At 36.8% G+C, this 13,484-nt stretch overlaps 1 protein-coding gene across 1 annotated transcript in view; it reads left to right on the top strand.

The window, feature by feature from the left end:
* The window catches only part of HTR2C (5-hydroxytryptamine receptor 2C), a 70,750-nt gene extending 61,815 nt beyond the window's left edge, over positions 1-8,935 (top strand). The window contains exon 4 of the mRNA XM_037512927.1: positions 8,109-8,935. Coding sequence (XP_037368824.1) covers positions 8,109-8,935 — 827 coding nt within the window. The remainder of the gene's footprint in view (positions 1-8,108) is intronic.
* Positions 8,936-13,484: the final 4,549 nt, after the last annotated feature.

Here is a 13,484-nt window from a genome sequence, read left to right as displayed (position 1 = left end):
CTTCACCCCTTGTACCATCAGGGAGGCTGCAGATATACTCTCTTAATGGCAATTTCTTTTGCTTTGCAGAAACTTTTAACTTTGATATAGTCCCATTTATTTATTTTTGCTTTTGTTTCTTTGCCATTGGAGTAAAATCCCCAAAGACATTACAGAAGCCAATGTTGTGGAGTTTTTTGCCTATGACTTCTCCATGTTTTATGGCTTCCAGTCTTCCTTCCTTTAACCCATTTTGAGTTAATTTCTACATATGGTGTGAGAAAGTTGTCGAGTTCAATTTTTCTGCATGTGGCTGTCCAGTTTTTCCATCACCATTTAGATTCCTTTCTCCACTGTATAATCATGTGTATAATTGCTCTTGTTAGGACTTCTAATACTATGCAGAATAGCAGAAGTGAGAGTGGTCATCTTTGTCATGCACCTGACCTTAAAAGAAAAGTTTTCAGTTTCTCAACATTGAATGATACCAGGTGTGGATTTGGGATTTGGAACATGACTTTTATTCTGTCCAGGTGTGCTCCTTCTATTCCCATTTTACTAAGAGTTTTTGTCATAAATGGATACTGAATCTGGTGAAATTCTTTTGTTAATATGGTGAATTACACTGATTGATTTGTGTATGTTGAACCATCTTTGCATCCCAGGACTAAATCCCACTTGGCCATGATGTATGATCAGTTTAATGTATTGTGAATTCAGTTTGTAAAGATTTTGTTGAGGATTTTTTCATTTTTTTGTTTATAATGGTTATTCAACTCTAGTTTTCTTTTTTGTGATGTCCTTTTCTGCTTTTGGTATCAGATTAATATTGGTCTTGTACAATATGTTTGGGAGCATTCCCTCTTCCTCATTTTTTGGGAAGAATTTGAGAGGGATAAATATTAATTCATCTCTGAAAGTCTGATAGTGATGCTGGTATGTTCGGCTACCATGATCACAGCTGCTGCTGCTGACACTTTTCACCCTGGTAAACACCACGAGTACTTGCCTCTTGAAGCAGTAAAAAGGAATTCACAGACTTCAGATAAGTAAGCAAAGAGAAGCTTACTTTGTCTTAGAGAGTAAAGGAAGATTTATTTAGGGAAAGGGGGCAAAGAGCAAAGATAGCCAGGTATAAAGTACCTGAAAAGGCAAAGAAAGCCATTATGGCATCTTGCTTCTGGAATATATACTTTCTTTCCCTCATTATTCTAAAGTTCCATTAGTCTCTCTGAGTTTGGTTAGTTCTCAGTGGTCTCACTTAATCTGCTACTGTACTTGGGATCTTCCTACATCATATCCCTTATCTTTTATCGTCCTTGATCCAGAATGTCCTGTTGCCCTTGGTGCCCCTAGTCCTTGGGGTGTTTGACTGTCTCCCTTCAGTATTTGTTGCTCTAATCTCTGGATCTGCCCTTATTCCTCTTGTTACCCTTATCTCTGGAGCTTCCTTAACTCTCCTGAAGTCCCCACCTACACTGTCCCTAAAGCTACCTGATTATCCTAACTTGCCCTATGACCCAATAGAACTCATTGATGAAACTATCTGGTCATGCACTTTCGGTTTTTGGGAAACTTTTATCACTGTTTCAATGTCCTTGCTTGTTAATTGTTGTGTTAAATTTTTCTATTTCTTCTTGATTCAGTCTAGGAAGGTTGGATTCTTCTACAAAGTTGTCTATTTCCTCCAGATTTTGCAGTTTGCTGACATAAAGATGATGATAGTAGTCTCTTGTGATACTTTGTATTTCTGAGATGTCTGTTGTGACTTCTATACTGTTTCTGATTCTACTATAGTTTTCTCCTCTTTTTCATTCATGAGCTAATCTACAGATTTGCCTTTTTTTTCTTTTTTTTTTTTTTTTTAGAGGAGCTTGGTGGTCATTTTGATCTTACTAGAAGATGTCTAAAGAAGTCTTTTAGACCAGGTTTACATATGCACTAACAATGACAACTATGCAACAATTTCTGTGTGGCTAAGTCGTTGTAAGACACTATCAGTAATAAAATGTGCAGGCAAGAAAAAATAACCTTCCTTCCACTCTTCTGGATTCCTGGCTGAGACAATCCTGTAATAAGAGATCAACAGGAGAAAAACAGCAATCTAGGAAAACTGAGTAACATAGAGAATTGGCCTCAGCCATCCTTTTAAATGCCATCTTCAGCTAAAGACAAAGGATGCTAAAGGGGAGGGGAAGGCTGCTAATGAGAGGTTACCAGAAAAGATACAATAATGGTTTAATTATTGTGCAGATTTAAGTTGCTTCCTTCTCAACTGATAAGTGTTCTTGAGATTAAATCATCTCCCACTTTCTGATACAGTGAGGAAGACACCTCTATGACTGGCTATTTCACTTAACATATATGTAATCAGGGCCTCCCCGGTGGCGCAGCGGTTGAGCGCTGGGTTGCGAAGCTGCCCGCGGCCTCTGTGGCGCCGGTTCGATCCCCGGCTGCTTCCTGGCCACCGGAGGAGGGTCCCACATGGCGCGCAGACCTCTCCTGCCGCCCGCTGCTCCCCTCAGCAGTGTACTTCGGTCCTTCTGCCTGCTCTGCTCCCCACTCTGGCTCTGGTGAATTCTCTCACCCTCCCGCGCTTCTGACTGTACCCAGTGCATGTATAAACAAAAAAAAAAAAAAACAAACAAACAAATAAAATAAATAAATAAAGCATGCCTCTATTAAAAAAAAAAAAAATATATGTAATCACATCAGGGTAACTTAAATTTAATTTTCTGAGTTTTTCCTATGTCAGTAGTATTTTAGAAATAATCACACTAAAGTAATCTATGCCAAACAGAGATATTTTAGGGTAATAAATTTTGCTCTCTTACTGATGCATCACACTTTCAAAGATGCTAAATTCTGAAAGAAATGTGCATGTAAGAATCATTGACACATGCTATTATCATTTAATAGTTTAAAGAAAACTTATCTGTGTTGCTTGAATTCAAGGCTTTAGAAAATAATGTGAATATCTTTATATTTTCTCTGAATTTACTTGCCTTCTTTGAACTAAAACAAGCATGCCAAATTATTGCATGACTTTTATAAAGCTTGCATGAGATATTTAAATTAAATTATAATGCAGATATTTAATGCATGTAAATTTAATGCATGTAAATTATAGAATGCAGATAAAGTATTAGAGTCAGTAAACTCCCCATGCATGCTATCTATAGTAGTATTAGTAGTCATAGTAGTTCGTATAGTAGTAGTACTTATACATTACATTTTCAGAAAACTTGAACTATAACTTTATTATTGAATTCAGTGTTTCTAAAATGCTAAGTAAGACTGTTTATTGTAGGTATTTTTTCTCTATAAATTTAAGTTCTTACTAATTGATAATTATTTTTAGAGTTGTTTGAGAAATAAACATGATAATGCATGCAAAATATTCAACTGCTTATTGGTTGAAGTATTACCTGATGTTTTTAGTAGAACATGAATTATAAGTGTCTTTGTTGTTTCTAAGTTTCTAAAGTTGATATAGATTTACTGAAGTTAATTTCAGAAAGATTAACTAGTAATTCTAGTTAATGTCTTTCTATGTATTCTTCTGGATTGATAAAATATGACCTCTTCCTAAACATTTTTTATTCCTAGTTGGAAACACAAATGTATGAAAGAATAAAAATACTGGGTGGGGGGGTGGATATGAGTAGGAAGTCCTTAGTAATTTATTATTATTATTGCAATTGTTGTTATTAGTACCTGGTATTTCCAATGGTGGTTCATTTTCATTATTTCTCCTTGGTCAAATCAAGGGTTCTAACATTATCGGATTGTTCTATTATACTTACTAAACTCACTTAACTTTTCTGAAATTAACTTCATCAAATAATATGTGCTGTTCAAAAGTTTTATAAGAATGAAAAATGCATTTGAAGTAATTTTGTTGCTATCATTGATGTTGGGTTTTTTTTTAACTGATTGAATTTTTATTGATTGAAAAATTTTAAATACAGAGAAAGACTACACATTTCTACACATTTTCACTTAACTTTCCAGGGTTTAAATATCTTTGTTTACTAACATAAAGCAGCACTTCTCAAACTCTTTGGTGTCAGGATGCCTTTATACTCTTTAAAATATGTGAAAACCCCAAAGGAATTTGTTTTTATGGGTTATATATATTTATATTTGTCATATTCAAAATTAAAACAGAAATTAAAAAAATATTTTTATCATTTAATTGTAAATAATAATGAAACCATTTAATATTAACAAATAACATGATTAGTTATGAAAACTATATTTTTTAAAAACATCAGAGAGGAGATAGGCATTGTTTGATAGTTTCAAAATCTCTATAATGTTTAGTTGAATTTTCATATATGTATCTGCATTCAACTTGTAATATGTTGTTTTGGTTGATTTTATGAAGAAAAGGCAGTTTTAAAGACAAATAATTAGAAAAGGGAAACACAGAAACCTAAAATTTTCAGAAGCCCCCAAGATCCTTGAGCCACACTTTGAGAAATGCTGGCATAGTTTTAATTATTTTAAGTATTAAATAAGTTAATCTGTGCAATATATATCATTATCAATACTGCTTTGATTGTTGCCATTATTTATAATTTCCTGATATTGATGAAAGAATTTTAATTTCTTTTGGTTTTGTTGATAGCATTCATGGTTTCTAGAAACAAAGTAAATGAATGATAATAGATATGGTAAAGTGGTTAAGCTATTCCACCAAATAATATTTGTATTATAGTGTTCTTAATCAAATTGAAGTCATGCATTTTATATTTGTAATGTCAGTGTCTGGTAGATAAGATAGACTCAATATAAGTCAGCTTGAGAATCACTCTTATTCAGTGTACATAACGTTGTACAAATAGATGACAGGGATAAAATTGCTTCAAATATACAATAACAGCTTCAGCTCATCTGAATCACTCTGCTACTTTCTTGTCCCTTGACAAGATCTACTTCTAGGCCCACAAATTCCTTAAGAAAATGAGTAAATCTTTTAACAGGAGCAAGCTAACACCATTCTGAACTGGGCTCTGGGTATTTCTTCCCTTATTGTCAGTGTGTGAGGCCTCATCCAGAGACTTCAGGTATCACCAGGAATACCTAGATTATGCAGCATTTCTTATGAGGAATTGAATCTCCAACTCCAGAATTTATTTTCTGAGTGTATATACCTCTACCTCCGCCAGGACTCCTCCAGAGTGAAAACAAATTTCTTAGATTAAGTCTCTAGACTCAGGTTCTATTTCCCATATTGCAGGGGAAGAGACAATGCAGGTAGGAGGTGGGAAGGTAAGGGGAGGTGTAGAGGAAGAGAGATTGCAAGGGGGAGTAGCTCCATTTCCTCTTCTGGAATACTTTTTCTCTCTATCCCTTCTCTGGTCTTGCTATAGGATCCTTAGAAGGTATAAGAGTTTTCTCACAACATTTTGTTAGAAATTGGAGTTTCTTCCCTACAATTCTAACAGAGTGGTGAATGTTTCCACTCAGGGGCCTAAGTCTTTTCCCATAGAAACAATCACTTCCAGGAATAGCAGGGACCACTAAGTCCTGAAGACCTTTAAGATTTGAGGTCTAATAGTGATTATATTGTCTAATTCGGAAAGGACCTCTATGTCTTCTCTTTCTTTTTACTATGTTCAAAATATTATTAAACTTTTGTTATGAAAACTTGACGATTACCAAAGCAGATAGAATTATATAATAAACACTTATGTACACATCATCCAATTCCAAGATTTATCCATTTATGCATCTTATTTCATCCTTACTTTGAATCAATTCTCCCTCCCAAATTATTTTGAAATAAACTCGACATCATAATACCTTATGCATAAATGTTTCAGTATGTATATCCAAAAATATAATAACTATTTTTCTATATAACCACAATATCAACATCACTTTTCAAATTAATGAGCAATAATTTGAGATCATCAAAAGGCCAGTCATTGCTTAAATTTTTAGTTATTTCATGAATATTTTTTGAAGTTTATTGGTTTGAATCCATATCCCAAGCAGGTCCACATATTATAAATGCTCAGTTATTCTTTTAAATCCCTTAAATATGTAGGTTCTTCCTCTAAATTTTTCTCTTGTATTTATTTTGAGAAATCTTTCTCTCTTTTCTTAATCCCATATTATTTTCCTTAACTCCAGCAAGCATCATATAGCCTAACCTAAAACATTTCCTAGAGGATATGCTTGTATCAACTTCTTTCATGCAAACTCAAGCTACACTCCTTCTAGAGATTCCCTTATATTTATAGCATTTGGAATATAGTTTCCAAAGATCAAAACTGGCAGCATTCACCTGCCTTTTTAATGATGCTTAAGAACAGTAACCAGTCTTTTTTGTAACTCTTAAGAAATGTAACCTATGTGGTCCATGGTACTCAGTTTTCCCAAATGCTTGTTGAAATTCCCCCAAACATTTCATCAGGTTCGGTGTAAATTACCTTCTGATTCTTGCTACTCCATGTTCAAAGGCCTCTTCACCAGGACTCCCACACTGAACACCTGAGAATATTTTGTTTACAGTGTCTCCTTGTTTTCATAGCCTATTTTTGCTTTCTTGAATGGTATGTCTAGGTTCACATTTGTAGGCATATATCAATGCCCTAAGGAGTCTTAGATTTCATCTATCTTTGGCTGTCTTTCACACCACACCTAATCTCTCTTTCTCCAGAAGTAGGCCAGTCATTTTAGAAATTCAATGCCTAAGAAAGAAAGCTTAAAGATTACTTGCTAAGCATTCTGTCTTCCTTGTGTCCTCCCAGAAATTAAATATCAATCAACATCCTTAGCAAATAAACTTTTGTTCTAGCAAGGACGCATTCTCAGCTTTTCCCTTTTGATCATCCAGCCACACACTCTATACCTCACAAAGACTGTTAAGACAAATTGTAATGATTTAGTATCCGATTTGGCCCTTTTCTGTGTGTTCCCTAAAGCCACAAGATTTCCTGGAGTGCACTTCTTGCTTCTCCCCTGGTTCATAGTGAAGATATCCACCCACCCAGGATTCCAAATAACATTCTCTGATAGAAGCTTAAAGGTGAATTTTCCCAGAATTCAACTTCTTGTGGACATAAAAAAGAATAATTAACTTTAGCATTTGAATTTCGTTTGCAAGTTATCCCCATTTATTGATGGAGGACCTCTTCAAGGTCTGTCTTAGTGTTTTCTAAAAATTTTCAGGTTTCTTAATTATGTTTCATTGCAAGATCATCTTCGACTCTCCTCTCCTTGTTTTCTGTTTGTTAAGCCTTTTTTGTTAATGGACGTGCTTACCTAAAATCCTCTCTTTCAGTATTCTTACAAAACAAAAATGCTCAAACTTCCACCCAGAAATGGGAGAACTGAATCTCTCCCATTTTTGCACTTCCCTCTGTCTCTTATCCTTGAAACAATGTTATTTATGCCCAGAGTCTCAGAAAAACCCTTCTTAAAATTAGTCTTTTGTTCAATTTCTGCTTGTAGATTATTTCTGATTAGTGGGCAGATGCAGTCCCTATAACATATTTGGAAGCCATACTCTCCTGTCAATCTCCAGCAACTCCAGAGTTCCAGACCCTGTCACCAAAGGATACACATAAAATTTCCTCTTCTTGACACCTTTGTTTAGTGTCCTTGAAAAATATATGTTGTCAGCTAAAGATTCATTTCAAACTCTGCCCTGCCGGCCTGACAGGCAATTATTACTCTTTTGGATGATATACACATCATTTTTATTGCATTTGAAAGTTGATATGCTAAATAATGAACAATTGGCTTTATTAATGTCGTAAAGTACAGATGTGAATTGATTCATTCATTTGACAAATATTTATTGAGACAGCACAGTTCTAAAAACTGGAAAAAAAAACAAAAAGGACACAATCCACTGTTACATACAACAATAATAGTTTTTCTCAATGATAGTAATTGCATGCCTTCTCCAAAAATTTGGGGAGAAAGCATTCCCAACATGAAAAAACTGATCCCCTATGACTAGTCTTTTATGCGACTATCAATTTATACCATGAATAGCTTTCAACCAAATATCAGCCCTAAGTTGTCTTCAGCAGTTGAACATATGTCGCACACACCTGTTCCATCCTTCCATATGCTGTGACAGTGTTCTACTTCTTGTGTTCCTTCAGGTGTTTCGGTCCCTATCCCAGTGATCGGGCTGAGAGATGAAGACAAAGTGTTCGTCAACAACACCACCTGCGTGTTGAATGACCCCAATTTCGTCCTGATTGGGTCCTTCGTAGCTTTCTTCATACCGCTGACGATCATGGTGATTACCTACTGCCTGACGATTCACGTTCTTCGCAGACAAGCGCTGATGCTACTGCGCGGCCACACCGAGGAACCGCCTGGAATAAGCCTGGATTTTCTGAAGTGCTGCAAGAGGAATGGCACCGACGAAGAGAATTCTGCAAACCCTAACCAAGAGGCCAACCCGCGACGCAAGAAGAAGAAGGAAAGGCGTCCCAGGGGCACCATGCAAGCTATCAACAACGAACGGAAAGCGTCTAAAGTCCTTGGCATTGTTTTCTTTGTGTTTCTGATCATGTGGTGCCCGTTTTTTATTACTAATATTCTGTCTGTTCTTTGTGGGAAGTCCTGTAATCAAAAGCTCATGGAAAAACTTCTGAATGTGTTTGTTTGGATTGGCTATGTTTGTTCGGGAATTAATCCTCTGGTGTACACTCTTTTCAACAAAATTTACCGAAGGGCTTTCTCCAACTATTTGCGCTGCAATTATAAGCCAGAAAAAAAGCCTCCTGTCAGACAAATCCCGAGGGTCGCTGCCACTGCTTTATCTGGGAGGGAGCTTAATGTTAACATTTACCGGCATACCAATGAACCCATGATTAAGAAAGCTAACGACAAAGAGCCGGGTATAGAGATGCAAGTTGAGAATTTGGAGCTACCAGTTAATCCCTCCAGTGTGGTTAGTGAAAGGATTAGTAGTGTGTAAGAAAGAGCAGCACAGCCTTTTCCTACAGTAAAGCTACAAATGTAGGAAAATGTTCTCTAATTTTTCTGTCGGTCATAACTTCTGTAAATATTGCTGTCTGAAAAAGTGTTTTTATATATAGCTTTGCAACCCTGTACTTTAAAATCATGCGTACAATAGTGAGATTTAGGGTTCTATATTTACTGTTTAGAGTGAGTATAACTTATTTTGATTCTTTGATGCATAAAATGTTGATTTTTGTTTGTTTTCTTCTTCTTCTTCTTCTTCTTCTTCTTCTTCTTCTTCTTCTTCTTCTTCTTCTTCTTCTTCTTCTTCTTCTTCTTCTTCTTCTTCTCCTCCTCCTCTCCTCCTCCTCCTCCTCCTCCTCCTCCTCCTCCTCCTCCTCTCCCTCCTCCTCCTCCCTCCTCCTCCTCCTCCTCCTCCTCCTCCTCCTCCTTCTCCTCCTCCTCCTCCTCCTCCTCCTCCTCCTCCTCTCCTTCTTCTTCTTCTTCTTCTTCTTCTTCTTCTTCTTCTTCTTTCTTTCTCTCTCTCTCTCTCTCTCTCTCTCTCTCTCTCTCTCTCTCTCTCTCTCTCTCTCTCTCTCTCTCTCTCTCGTGCATAAGGAATGTTGATGTTCATCCCAGGTGGCATTTGCAGGAGACCAGAATGATGCACATGACAGTGGTTATATTTCAACCACACCAAAATTAACAAATTCAGTAGAATCTTTTTCCGGGTTAACAGTAAATATACACTTTAAATTCTTGCTCTGCTCATCTACACACATAAACACAGTAAGATAGGTTCTGCCTTCTGATACTATATCACACCAATTAGTGAGTCAAAGGCAGAACTTAGCCTTGTTGTCACATATAGGGGCAAAATTTGACATTGTCAGAATGTTGTGTTGGTATTTTACTGCAATGTCTGTCCCCAAACATAGTGGTATCTTAACATAGCAGCTGGTTAACCAGGACTACAGAAGTGGAAGGATGATACGAGATATATACACCAATAGCTTTTCACTTCTTAAGGACAATGTTCAAATTCTGATTACAATGACAAACAAACTGGAATTAGTGTTTTCATTCTGGTCCTTAGTAAATACCTAATTCCATAATCAAACTGGGAAAATGAGATCCCAGAGTTATTTCCCAATCCAGGATTCAACATCAATTGGGTTTTGATCTCAGGATCCTGGAAATTCGTGTGCTACACACAAAGTGAAATTAGCATTTTGAGCCTTATTCAAATATTTTCTTAATTATGGTACCTCTGTCTATAGGACCCAATTTCGCAGTCCATTTTTGAGTAAAACTTGCGTTGGAAGCATAGATGATCAAAACCTTGGAAGTTTTACTTGATTAAGGACTACAGAATTAGGCCCTTAGAATGTTAAAAAAAAAAGTAATTAAAGAAAGCTATTATTGAACTCTGGGAATAACAGAAATACAGAGTTTCCATTTGGATTTTAAACAAAATTTATCTCATTTTCAGATCCTTCCAAACTCTCTAGTGCAGGAAAAGGCTGCAGCTAATTTGTGAAAGTGGCAAGCTCTTCATTGTACTGCAAATATGTACCAGAAGTTAAATCTTTGTTAAAATATAGTGTTGTGTTACAATAAGTGTTGGCCATTGTTTCATTCGTGGGCCTGCTGCTCTCTAAGAATTCAGTGCCATTTTACCAGTTTGTCAACCAATGAAAGGTTTTCAAGCATTGCTAAAGTCAGACCATTAAGTCTATGCTGTGTGCAGAGTATACAAATGTTTCCAGTAACTGTATTTCCATGTGTGTCCATTTCACACAACTGTGGATCAATTTCCGAAGAATTCATGATGCTATTTCTTATGCCTGACAGTTCCTTACACACCTTAGAGTGTGCCTCTCAGTATCTTGAAATTGATGAAGGCAGAATCTGAATTTCTAAAACCCCTGGTCTGTGTCCTCAACACACAGCATAGATAAATCCAACAGTCTGCCACAGAGGCAGTGGGAGAGCTGCTGTACTTGAGGAAACTCATACAGTCTCTACTTGATTTGCAACACTGCCAAATATCAGTCAACTGCTTGAGCATGCCCAAATATAACATGGGGAAGTCAAGTCTACCTGCCTGTTAGCTCTGTTGAACTGCATGTTAAAACATTATATGAATTTGAATGAGATGATCTAATTCTTACTGAAATGAAAATGTCTGAAGAAACAGCATGCACTGAGCATGAGTTCTGCACATACAGATGGTGTCCTGCATGTATGCCACGTATGTCGCATGAATCCATCGATTTGTATTCATGTAAGACAGAGTAGGTAACATAAGTAGGACTGAAGAAAAACCTTCCACAGTCCTTTAAAAGACCATGCATTCAGATCTGAAGTATTGTGAGTATTAGAGAAAATTGGAAACATCTGATTTCTTTTCTTAACTATCAGGGCAAGCTCATAGCACATGTTTTACAAAGAAATCAAATATAAACCATGGATTTTCAAAAGCACTAGCAATAAGTTGAATGATAATAGCTTATAGCACATTTGTTAATAACTCTTATGTCATCAAGTAGTAATACTTAATAGTACCCAACACAGTAATTATCCTCAAATTGTGTGCTATCGTCAATTCTGTGCAGTTTGGTATGAAACAAATATACTCATTTGGATATAAATCTTACAGTTCAATGTTAACTCTACAAACTTTTATAAATGTTTTAAAAAAGTCCATGTGATAAATGTAAACGTGGTGAATTTACTGTCAAACGAATCATTTTGATGTACTATTATATGTATATCTGTTTAAGACATGTGCAACAGACTGCCTTATATTATTTCCTGTAAATCTTCTCCTTTGTCAAATGGTACTTTTTGTGAATGGTTGCAAAGTGTTGTCTTATTCCTGGTTCCTGTATGTTATCCATTCCAAGTTTTTGTGATACTTCCTATTAATTTATTAAATTTATTAAATGTTGGCTAATATGTGTCTTTTTTCACGCTGCAACTTTTGAAGGGAAAATATCCCATGTCACTTCATTTTCTTTGAAAATTAAATTGAATCCTATAAAATAAGTTCACAAAGATAAACACCACCAGAAAATATCAGGCTTCTGATTAATTCCACATGTACTCAAAGGCTACACCACAAGGAGAAAGAAAATTAAGAGGTGTAAACAACAAGAACAAAAAATTAGCAAGATCACTGACTCCTCAAAAGCAGAATAACTGCACTTCCAAATTATCCTAACTTCCTTACCTGAGCAGAGGTCTGCGTGGCTCACATGCTCTCCTTGCTGTAGGTATCATTCCCATCTTATTCCTGCCAGACTCCATGAGCCACAATGACAGACCGTTTCTTTCTCGTTGATAGTTTTATCCTCAATAGGTAGGTACCACTCTACATTCAAAAACTGTGTATTGATCATCAATATTTGTGGAGGTTGCATGCTTTGTCCTTGTTGCCAGAATGGGTCTTACAGTTCCCTGCTCTTCAATCAGGCAGTGTGGCATGATAATCTTAATTTACTTCCGTCCAAATGACTTTGCATACCTCTGCAGTCGTCAAAGTCACAACATTAAGCCATTCTTCTCTTTCAAATCTGGAATGAAAATGAAGAATGGCAAAGTTCATTGATGCTTCTTTTCAACACTTACACCGTCCTGATGCTGGGTGAGTCTAGGGGATACTGGAATGACTTAATTTCCCTGAGAAAAAAAGCAAGAATATTTCATTCCTTAGCAACTATGACTAGGTTGGTTCTTAGGAACAGGTCAAGAGATAAAGGTTGAACTGCCACTGGAAACAAGAGAGTCACTGCTACCCATGGTCAGGAATTTTTTTTTAAAGATTTATTTATTTATTTATACAAGAACCGGGGTACAGGCCAGATGTGCGGCAGGGTGAAAGGATTCACCAGAGGCAGAGCGGGGAATAGAACAGGTAGACTGACGAAATACACTGCCAAGGGGAGCAGCAGGCACGACAGGAGAGGTCTGCTGTGCCATGTGGTACCCGCGCTGGCTGGCCAGGATCGAACCGGCACTGCAGAGGCTGCGGACAGCTTCACAGCACTGTGCTCAACCGCCTGCGCCACCAGGGGAGACCAGGAATACTGTCTACCACTGAAGCTAGGATATACTCTTGCCCAATAGCAATGTCATAGAGAAAAGCTGAAACTTCTGATTGCACAGAGCTGGAGTCACAACTACCGGTGGAAGGGATGGTAGGCAGAGAAAAACCAAAGTCCCGCTTCCACAGCATTGAGATTGCAAGATGTTTAATGGGAAGAGATCTTGGAATTCATATGCACAAGAAAGGAAGAAAGTAGACCAAGCAGAGGGAAACGTTGGACTGCGGTGTATATACAATAGGACTACCCCCCTGCATCTTAAAAATTGGAGTGGAGTTGAGTATCTTGAAGTAACTCTACTAATACCCTCTTGGAAGCACACACTCATATATCTATACACCTTCTCTGTCTTTCCTCCGAGACATCCAAAATAACACCATAGGTCAGAAGGTGTCTCAAAGACATTATCTGCAAGGGAAAGGTACTAGGTCCTTCATTTTATTGTAGAAAACATAT

Source organism: Talpa occidentalis, unplaced genomic scaffold (assembly GCF_014898055.3).
Source record: "Talpa occidentalis isolate TD23 unplaced genomic scaffold, MPIMG_talOcc4v2.1 talOcc4.15, whole genome shotgun sequence".
Classification (NCBI taxonomy): Eukaryota; Metazoa; Chordata; class Mammalia; order Eulipotyphla; family Talpidae; genus Talpa; species Talpa occidentalis.
Note: the sequence above shows the minus strand (reverse complement) of the source record. Positions and strands in the feature narration are given on the sequence as shown.